The sequence below is a fragment of the Myotis nattereri genome (assembly GCF_964212035.1).
Source record: "Myotis nattereri genome assembly, chromosome: 2".
NCBI classification, from domain to species: Eukaryota; Metazoa; Chordata; class Mammalia; order Chiroptera; family Vespertilionidae; genus Myotis; species Myotis nattereri.
In genome coordinates this window covers 215605625-215615970 of record NC_138076.1, presented here as the reverse complement: position 1 = coordinate 215615970, position 10346 = coordinate 215605625, and the positions used below count along the sequence as shown (strand labels likewise).

Genomic DNA, 10346 nt, shown 5'->3' with positions numbered 1-10346 from the left:
CTAGATATAGAATAAACTGGCTTCATTAGACCTGCTTTCTGGTTTAGCTAAACTTTTTCCAGCCCAGTGAAGCCCCCCAACTTCCCTTCCAGGTAATTGTCAAAAACACAGCAGTAAATATCAACACGAAGCAGATGATTATTGTACATCACACAGGGAGAACAAAAGGTGAACTATTTAACTGTACCCGTGTTTGACTATATTCTGCACAGTGAGAAAACCTGAAGTTATTTTCAAGCTCCACCATTTCTTGCTTTTCAGTCAGGCCAAGTTTCTAAATCTCCGTTTTTTTGGCTAACTGTAAGAAAATAGGATTCCACTGAGTCTCCTATCTGTGTACTTCAGGACTTCTGTGAGGATCAAATGAGATGAGGCATGGGAAAACACTAAACAGACATTTGGTTAAATCAGTGGTCGGCAAACTGCAGCTTGCGAGCCACATGAGGCTCTTTGGCCCCTTGAGTATAGCTCTTCCACAAAATACCAACTTCTGCACATGGGCCACAAAGTTTCAATCGCACTGTACATGCGTGCCCGCACGTATTTTGTGGAAGAGCCACACTCAAGGGGCCACAGAGCCGCATGTGGCTCACCAGCTGCAGTTTGCCGACCACTAGGTTAAAGTGTGAAATGTTTCCACCTGGCTATAAAGCAAGTCATATTCCTGGGCTGAAGAAACTGCAAGGAAGCTAGTCACTAGGGAGAGGAAGCCGGAAGTTGCTATGTGACGTCATTACCCAGTGCTCACAGCCACCATTTCCAGGCTGGGCTGGGCTGGCCGTGATTTGGTGGCTGTCGCTCTGGGGTGGTGGTGAGGCCTGGGTCCCACTTGGGGGCAGCCGAGTGTTGCTTTATTGGTGCCAGGTCTGCCATTTCTCTGTAAATGGCCAGTGCGCATCACAGCAGCTCCTGCGTTGAGCGTCTGCCCCCTGGTGATCAGTGTGCGTCATAGCGACTGGTTGGACAGTCGGACACTTAGCATATTAGCCTTTTATATATATAGATTGGGCACATTTATGCTTTACTGAACCACATTTATTAAGTAGCCAAAGTGTGTCCGACACCGAAGTTAATACAAAGGGTGTCGTTGCACATGTGTGCACACAACTACCACATGCACACACATGTGACTTAAGTGCATAAAGACAGGCTATTATCTGAGCATTCGAGAATGAGTTGCGTATTGCATGGCCTGGACCCCTGAAAACCCTGGTGTGCCTAGGAAAGACACCTTGCAGTCACTGTTTGCTCCATAGCAACTGACTGGCAGACTGCAGACCCTCAGACCAGGACCTCCTGCAGCTGTGCCACACTTGGTGACTGCTGACCATGTGGCCAGCAGTCTGCAGGGCCTCCACACCTGCCAGTCAGCACAGGGCACTGTATGTGTGTGAGTTCTCACCTGCCCCCATTTATCAGTTTGTCATCAGTACTTGTTATTTATCTATGACTGGCATTTGTTGCTCATAGGTAATTTCTCAGCATTCAAATATTTGTCAATTATTGGCATGTGTGTCTGAGTTGCTGCTGGGCCTGGTGGTCTGAGAGTCACCCCGTCTACTTATCTTGTGTTCAGATTGTGCAGGATTCACTCCACGGGGTTGTCAGACCGACACATGCCCCATCATGTTAACTTCTGGAGCACTGTCCCACTTCTTGGCATAAGGTGTGCACACTCGCTCTTCTAGGCCTCTGTCCACACCCTGGAACCAGCCATTTCTCTGAGGGCACCTTTTGGCAGGGAATGGTTTTACAAACCAAGATCTGGTACAAATGTGCTCACTGCTATTGGTACGTCTGTTTCTAGGTCCCTTCCGTGGACCGAGCTAGGCAGGCTAGGGGTACTGCGTGCACGCACACACACACACACACACACACACGTGAACGAGAAATGGTGTGTGCCGACACCTCCAATCCCACCAGTACACGGGCTTGTGTTTGTCTCCCGCAGTCCACACCTGTCCTGGCTCCCACCGTGAGACCCTGACCCCAGCAATAGCAGGCGTTTGCTCAGCAGGGTAACTAGCTTTGGAATCGCTTTGCCATACGACTACGGAAACAAACCCGTGGAACAAAGCTCAGCTCTTTGCAACCTTCACTCTAGTACCCATGACTGGGGTTCAAGGTCATACTGTCCTGGATTAGTTCCCTGGATGGCTTTTCATCTTATTTATCGTTGGGTTCACGCTTTCCGCTTGCTTTAGTCTTGAGATCTGACTTCCCATTCTTTCCAGTCAGTCGGTCATGGCCAAGGTCTGTGCAGGGATGTCTCTCCCTCCATTTCCTGTCACTAATGCCCTGGTTTCCTTGGCTGCCCTGGGCTTCTGTGAAGGTCAGCAAAAGCTCCCTTAATGCAGGGTGGCATTCTGTACCTGCTCTCCTGGAGCACTTGGAATCACTCCGCCTGTCCCTGGAGGGGCCTTTGTGATTGAGACACACTGTCACCCTGTGTATGTGGACGCTCATTTCTCCAATCTCCTATGTGGGCATTTAGGCGGTTGCCAATATTTTCAAACTTCAAATGATGCTGCTTCAACTACCCATATGCATTTGTACTTTCATACGGCTTAAGGGACATTTTCAAGGTAAGTTCCTAGAGGTGAGGTACTGGATCATGGTCAGTGTGTGTTAGCTTGGCTCAGTCTTGCCAAATTCCTCTTCACGGAGCAGCCTGAGACCGAAAGGGTCAATTAAGCCCCATCAAACTGCCAGTCTGTGAGGTGAGTGGTGGTGTCTCACAATAGATCTGCTCTTCCTCCCCTGGGGGTTGGTGTCCTACAGCTTTAAGGGCTCTCTTTTCAGTAAATGGTTCACATCTCTTGTCCATTCTCCTTTAGATTGTTGGTCATTTTCCTTTTCATTCTACAATTCTTCAGTTCGTAGGGTGTTCACCCATTATTGCAATGTGTGTTGAAGTAGTTTCCCCGTTTGTCTTCTGACTCTACAGATGTTCTCAACTTGAGGTTTCATGTTTATGAGTCCTTTTTCCCGCAGCGTAGTTGGGAGGTTCCCCACAGGAGTTCAGCCTCATCTTGTCTCCATGCTTCTGTAGATTCTTTTTCACATAAAGACCTGTTACTCGTTTGGCTTTTGATTTTGTACAGTGTGAGGAGTAGGGCTAATTTTATCTTTTTCACTGGTGTGTACTTACTAAAGGTCCATCTTTGCCTCAGAGATTTGAAGTCAGAAACTGAAATACATTAAGATTTGACAATCCTACATAATAAAAGCCTAATATGCTGTGTCCAGTTGTCTGTTCAACCAATCAAAGCATAATATGCTAATGATATTGCTAAGGCCGCTCAACCGCTCACTATGACATGCACTGATTGCCAGGGGGCAGATGCTCTGACTGGTAGGTTAGCTTGCTGCTGGGGTCTGGCCAATCAGGACTGCGGGAGACAGGCCGGAGATGCCTTGGAGCCCTCCCACAGTCCTTCCCTGGCTGATTGTTCACCAGTGGGGTCCCTCAGCCTGGCTTGTGCCCTCTCACAATCTGGGACCTCTCAGGGGATGTCGGAGAGCCAGTTTCTGCCCGATCCTGCAGGCCAGGCCAAGGGACCCCAGTGGTACACTAATTCATGCACCAGGCCAGTTACAAATAAAGCTCCTTTAAATATCCGTGTGCAGGTTTTTGTGTGCATGTTAAGTGTCCTGTTCCTTTGGGTAATAACCAAGGAGCATGATTGCTGACCGTAAGGTGAAAATGTGTTCAGTTTTGTAAGAAACTGTCTTGCAGAGTAGACGCACACATCACATTCCCACCAGCAGTGAGCGAGCGTTCCTGCTGCTCCATGTCCTCACTAGCATCTGGTGGTGTCAGTGTTTGCTCCTGTCTCTTCAATCTGTTTGTTGCCTTGTGGTGCCTTGTTTTTCCTTGAAAGCCAGACAAGATGCACCAAGTGGAAGGAACTGCTGTAAATAGGTCTTAGTGACATGGTGGTGGGGTGGGGGGAGGGGAATGTTGTCTGGGCCTAAGATTTTTTTTTTTTAATTTATTGATAATGGAGAGAAGAAGTAAAAGAGAGGGAGAACGAAACATTGATTTGTTCCACTTATTTATTCATTCACTGTTTGCTTCCTGTATGTGCCCTTATGGAGATCAAATCCACAACCTTGGCATCCTAACCTTTATCATCCTAAGAAAAAGCCAGCGTGGTCAAATTTCCAGTAGAAAATGGCAAATAAGTTTAGTTTCAGAAACTGAGTTCCCCATATATAAATATACCAAAACACAGTCAGTGCAAAGTGAGATTAGTAACAGGTACAGTATTTTGAGGAAATAACTTTTCTAAAATGGCACAATGAATGATTTATTTCACCCAGAATATTTATTTGGTGTGAAATAAGAAAATGAACCCTTTTCTATATGTTGAAGCAAAAATTCTGAAGACATATTAAAAGAATCTGACAACTGACACTTCATTCTGATGTCCCTGGGATTCTAAAATACCCGTGATGGCCGAGTCTCCCGTATTATAAGAAAAACCTAAAAACCTAAGGCTGTTCTTACAACTGTAACATAACATTCTTCCCTGTTAATAAACCACCTCTTCTACAAAGAATTTTACACGTATTTTGATCAAATTGGGGGGCACTACACACATTTCAAAAGACAGCTTCAAAGTGTAGAGACACTAAGTCAGAGGCTTGGAGGTTCAATCACCAGAACTGCTATAAACATGTCATGTGGTCCACTGGCAGGACAACAGGCAGCAAGGAGCACGTTATAAATATTCAGGATGTCCCCGAGTTAACACCATGTGTAACCTCAACATAAAACGAGACATGGGGAAGTTCTCCTTACAAACACCATGTAACTGACATTCCATGATACTTCTGTTTAGTTTTGTCTTCAAATGCCACATCTCTGTTGTAGCGAACAGTATCTTCCAGAATATTCTCTGCACTCCTCACATACGTATAGGGCTACAGGTAAAAACCACTCAGTCAGGATGGCTTCTACTCCACCTATTTCCAGATTTTATTTGACAGCCACAAAGGCTGTTTTGTTGCAACTAAAGCAATTTTTAACTAAAATACAGTACCTGATTTGTTCTTGCATAATTAAATATAAAGGCTACAGGATAAAAGTGTTTAAATCTACCCTGTCTTCTAGTAAAATGAATTACTAACCCCTGCTTTTTATTTTGATAGTTTCTTACAGCTGGGAACAGTGAAACATGGAAGGATTTGAAGAGAAGGAGCAACAGAAAGAGACTAGGTGGGGCTGCTGCAGCTCACTGGGAAGTCAGAGAAGGAAGGCGGCCTTGGAGACAGGATCAGGGAGCCAACCTGGATTCGCTGCTGCTGCCCACCACTCTCCTATTTAAAAGTCTCATGGAGTCCCTTAGAGTTTAGGAGATGCACACCTGAGAGGGATGAAGAGGAAGAAGGGAAAGGCATGGGAGTGCTCCCAAGGGCAAGAAAAAGGTCAACTCCCAGTTTTTAAAAAACTTTATAGTTATGGGTTAAAACCTAATCATCCTGTTTCATAATTAAAAAAACAGGCTATTTCTAGTGGCTTTGTAAAAACCACACCGTGGTACCTGGCTTGAAGGACTCGGAGTAAGGCACATATAGACGTTACGGTGAGACTGCAAGAGAAACTCAGTGTGGACCTGAGAGTGCCCGGTCTGATGTCCTCCTTGGCACCAACTGGTGCCAACCAACAGCCTGTGACAAACAGCTGGTGCCTAATGAGCAACAACACCTTGAGCCTGGTGGCTCCATTGTGATTTCAATACTGAAAATATATTAATGGAAGATTCACTTTCAAAAAGATAAGTTTTTCAAAATGTTCCATCATGAGCCTGGACTGGCCAAAGCTACCGTTCTCAGTGGGTGTGCTGAACAGCCTTTCTGAAGGGACAATACTCGGGGGGCAACCCAAAAACCTGACGGCCAAGGCTGAGAGTCCTGGCCAGGCAGACTTCTTTAGGTTCCAGTAGGTAAGTGGGTCACAGCTGTGTTCAAGCACCTCCTCCTCCAGGTAAGAAAGCACCATGGCCTCAGGGACCTTCATCTTTTCTCTTGGGCCTTTCTTTTTTATCTTGGCCATGAGCGACCACAGGCTCTCGTCCCCACTGCAGTCTCTCGATGGGGAGCCTGGAGGACACCCATTGGAGACAGGTATGTCCTCTGAGGTAGAATGCAGCATTTCTAGTTCCCTGATTAAATCCTGCTTGTACTGCTCCGCCTCCTCCTCGGAGAACAGGGAGGCTTTGTAGCGAGGGTCCAGCAGCGTAGCAAAGATGTACCTGGGGTCGTGGAGGGTGGCGGACAGTCGGCTCACCATGGCTTCCTTCAGAGACTTCAGCATGGTGTCGATGCCCATGGTCTCCTCAAACAGCATTTCGATTTTTCTGTTCAGAATGTGGATCATGGGGATGACCTGGCTGAGGGTAGACATGTGGCTACTCATCTCCCGACTCGCAGCATCAAAGGGCTTCAGCGCGTGACACACAGACTTCATGACCTCCCACTGGTCGCAACTGATCAGTTCTCTGAAATTACACTCGATGGACATCTCGTTAATTGCTCTCTTCTGCTCAATGAGCCGTTCGAGCATATGAAACGACGTGTTCCATTTGGATGGGACGTCCTGAATAAGGTGGTGGGGCGGCAATTCATACTCCTTCTGCAGCTCTGCCAGTTTCTCTTTTGCTGCATGTGAGCGAAGCACCCGCTCACATAGCTTCCGAGCAATGCTGAGTAAATTCTGCACCATTCTCTGGCTTTTAATGGCCTCGTTGACAATGAGGTTCACCGTGTGACTGAAGCACTGCACGCTGGAGTGCTCCCCTTCATTCAGCATCTTTCCTATGCTGGGATTGTCAGTCACTGTAATGCCAACCTGAAGGCCAGTGGATGTCACCCAGGCCTCCCACCAACATTCCAGCTGCTTCTGAATGCTGTTGCCGCTATAGTCACAGTCAATCTGTGACACGTCTAACAGTGCTGAGCAGTGGTGATCCTCACAGTGCCAGACTGTCGACTTGAAGGTGATCCAGTGAGCAGTGAGTGTCAGGTACTCCCGGGTCTGGTTACTCATCCATATTCCAGACGTGAAATGGACCACACCACTCTCAGCCTCCTTAAGGTGTGACATAATGATTTGTTTCACATTATCGTACATTGCGGGGATAGCTGTCCTGGAAAAGTAGGAAGGGGAGGGCAAAGAGTACTGAGGTTTCAAGTATTCGAGCAGCCTGTTAAAGCCAACATTATCAACAAACGAATATGGCTGAAGGTCAAGTGCAATCATTTCAGCTATGAGACTTGTTATCTTTTTGGCAACTGGATGAGAATCATAAAACTTCTCATCAGTGTCAGCAAAGGAGGAAGCTCCTGACAATTCTGCACTCAGGGGCACGCTGACGCCTGGAGGAGAGGGCAGCATGGTCTTGGGGACATCGGTCTTCAGCACACTGCCGTGGAACCTTTGTAAATGCCTCAGAAGACAGCTGGTGCCCAGGTTAGTTGGCTTCTTGCCCCTGCTTATCATCCGGCCACAGTGCAAGCACACGACTTTAGTGGGGTCTGCAGAGCAGACAGAAAAGTGATTCCACAGCTTGGAGGTCTTTTTGCTGTGAACAGGAAATAGAACTGGACTGCTTTTGGTAACCACTGCTGGAAGGTCAGTTAGTTTGGAGGAAGTTTCTGTGGATGCCAAGGTGTTGTATGGAGGGTTTGCCAAACTAGCCCCCAGGAAGCCCTTTTGGTTCCCAACAACTTCTGGGTGGCGCCTGTAGAGATGTCTCATCAAACAGCTGGTGCCCACGTCACCCTTCTTTCCTCGACTGATGACACAGCTGCAGTGTCTGCACACCGCCTTCAGACTGTCCGTGGGGGCGAGGGAAAAGTGATGCCAGACCTCCGACTTCAGTCTCTTCATCACCTTTTGATTCTGTTGGAATATAACACCAGACTCAACCATGTCAGGGCTCGACCCGTCACCCTGATGCTTCTCAGGGGAGGACACCAACGAGGCCTCGCCCACATCATCAGAGGATGACCACACTGATGCATCTTCCATCGGTGAATCCCCAGGCTTCAGACGTGCCTGCAGGTGCTCAGTCAGCTGGTCAGGGGAGGAGGACGCCGAGGGGGACTCTTGTACCTCGTTGCCTGGCGATGAGGACATAGGGCTTGGGTTTCCCTCCTGCGTTGGTAGGGTGGGCAACAAAGTGGTGGGTGCAGAGTATGGTGGCGTAATAGCTGCACCCCCACTCTTCTCCTGCAGTATGATGGCACGGTGTGCCCGCCACATGTGCCGGATGAGGCAGCTGGTCCCCAGGTCCTTCCCGTTTTTCCCTCTGCTGAACTCACTCATGCAGTGAATGCACACGGCCTTGGAGCTGTCCAGAGGTGACAGGTAGAAGTGCTTCCAGACTGCAGACCACCTTCGGGATCCAGAGGTACTCTTTGGAAGCGGAAAGCTCTTCTCTGGCCCACTCTCTGCAGAGTCGTCATGCTGGGGAGTGGGGAGCGGTTGGGGTGGCTCCACCAGGGCTTCTTCCTGCCTGTACTTCTCAGAGATGGACACATCAGAGGAGACCTCTTCAGAAGATACGACAGATCCAGATTGTTCTGGCACCTGTTCAGAAGATGGGATCTTGGAGGCTATTTTCTGGACAAGTTTGATGGGTGACAGTATGGTGCCCAGGTCTCCAAGGGGTGTGGGCTGAGGAGGGAACACCAGTGCAGGGGAGGAGATGGATCCCAGGGTAGACACACTGCCTTCCTCCTGGATGAGTGCTGTGGGGTGCGCCCTCCTCACGTGCCGCATGAGACAGCTCGTGCTCAGGTCCTTCTCGTTTTTGCCGCGACTGAACTCTTTCATGCAGTAAACACACACTGCTTTTGTTGTATCCTGAGGAGAGATGAAGAAATGTTTCCAGGCCGGAGACTTCTTTCTGGAGTTCATGCTGCGGCTGGACAGGAGGCTCTGCGTCACAGCTTCCATGGCAACATCGTACAACGTGCTGCTGTACTGTGAGAACAGGGCCCCATAGTCATCCTCATGGCCGGCAGGGAAACACTTCCCTGGGGGCTTACAGCTGTAGCTCGCTTCTCTGATCTCTACCTGTTCATCACCACTGCCAGCTGCTTTCCTGTCCTCTTGTTCAGTCTTAAAGTCCACTCTTTCCAAGCTGTGATTCGGAATTCCATCATCTTCCTCTTCTATTTTAACATTTATTTTATCAGAAACAAAGTCACCATCCCCTTTGGGGGGATGGGTTTCCTGGTTATTCTCCATGACTCACCATAACTACTCTGGCTGTGTCATCATGTTGCTATCTCAGGTTGGTAAGAAAAAGATCCAAGCTCTCAATTTGCCCCCAAACATCCATTATCTTCAGTGTTTTCAAAATAATTCTAACTTTTGGGGTGTTCATGAATACGGCTAATCATACATGTTACTGGAGAGCAGAAGATGCAACTCAGGAGCACATCATCTCAGGGCCCAGACCACTGTTTTCCAGGAGTTGTATAAAGTACTTCTTGGTGCAGACCTAAATTCATGCTGTGTAGACCTGCTTGTTGCCTTGGAAACAGGATCGCCGCCATCTTGATGGTCCTGCATTACCTACAAAAGATGAAATCAGGTCAAGCACTTAACTGATTTACACATTTCAAACCTTGTAGTGCCAGGGATCTATCAGCTTTAATTTGCATAGAAAAAAAATTCTATAATGGTAAATTAAAATAGAAAAACTTGTTCTTTGACTTTTTTACAATCCACTTACACAATGAAAATACCCCCATACTGGAAAATAAATTACAAAATAAAGATAGGAATTTAAACTCAAATAGCATATTAGTGAAGGATTGCGGCAACACAGAAAAAACCTTGCATGTCATACAGAGGTTGGTTTGGGCTAGAATTGATGCCTGCACCCGCCATCCATGTATGGAGGCAACTGCTGCTGCCATAATCAGCAAAGCTGAACTCCCTGAAATCAATTTCATTCCCCTTTGCTATCAGAAAGGACACATCAATGAGGAACTAAGAAGCCTGCAGCTAATCTCTGAAACAACCAATTCACAGACTAAACACTGATTGTCATGCAGACAAGGAGGTCCCTGCTTAAAACTCACCCAGTATGTTTAAATCTATGAGTTTATGATACCAAAATAAAGTCAACTGGTCACCTTTGGAGGATGATAGGAAAATGATTCATTATTTTGAAAACCGATGCAGAGTGAGCATGAAAGTGAGAATTCTCCTGGGTGGGGTTTCCCATTCTCAACCTGGCAGTGCTTGATCAGACTTGGTGACTTACCAATATAAGGAGCACCTTTCATTTAATGGTTTTAAATGCTTTTACAACTAAATATAT

At 47.3% G+C, this 10346-nt stretch overlaps 1 protein-coding gene across 1 annotated transcript; it reads right to left on the bottom strand.

Annotated features, from left to right (window-relative positions):
* Window positions 1-5740: 5740 nt before the first annotated feature.
* On the bottom strand, window positions 5741-9262 carry LOC308514039 (zinc finger BED domain-containing protein 4-like; the record flags this gene model as incomplete). The annotated part of the gene is made up of 1 exon (XM_081084067.1): window positions 5741-9262. One exon carries the CDS (start codon window positions 9260-9262, stop codon window positions 5741-5743), a length of 3522 nt encoding a protein of 1173 aa, XP_080940193.1.
* Window positions 9263-10346: the final 1084 nt, after the last annotated feature.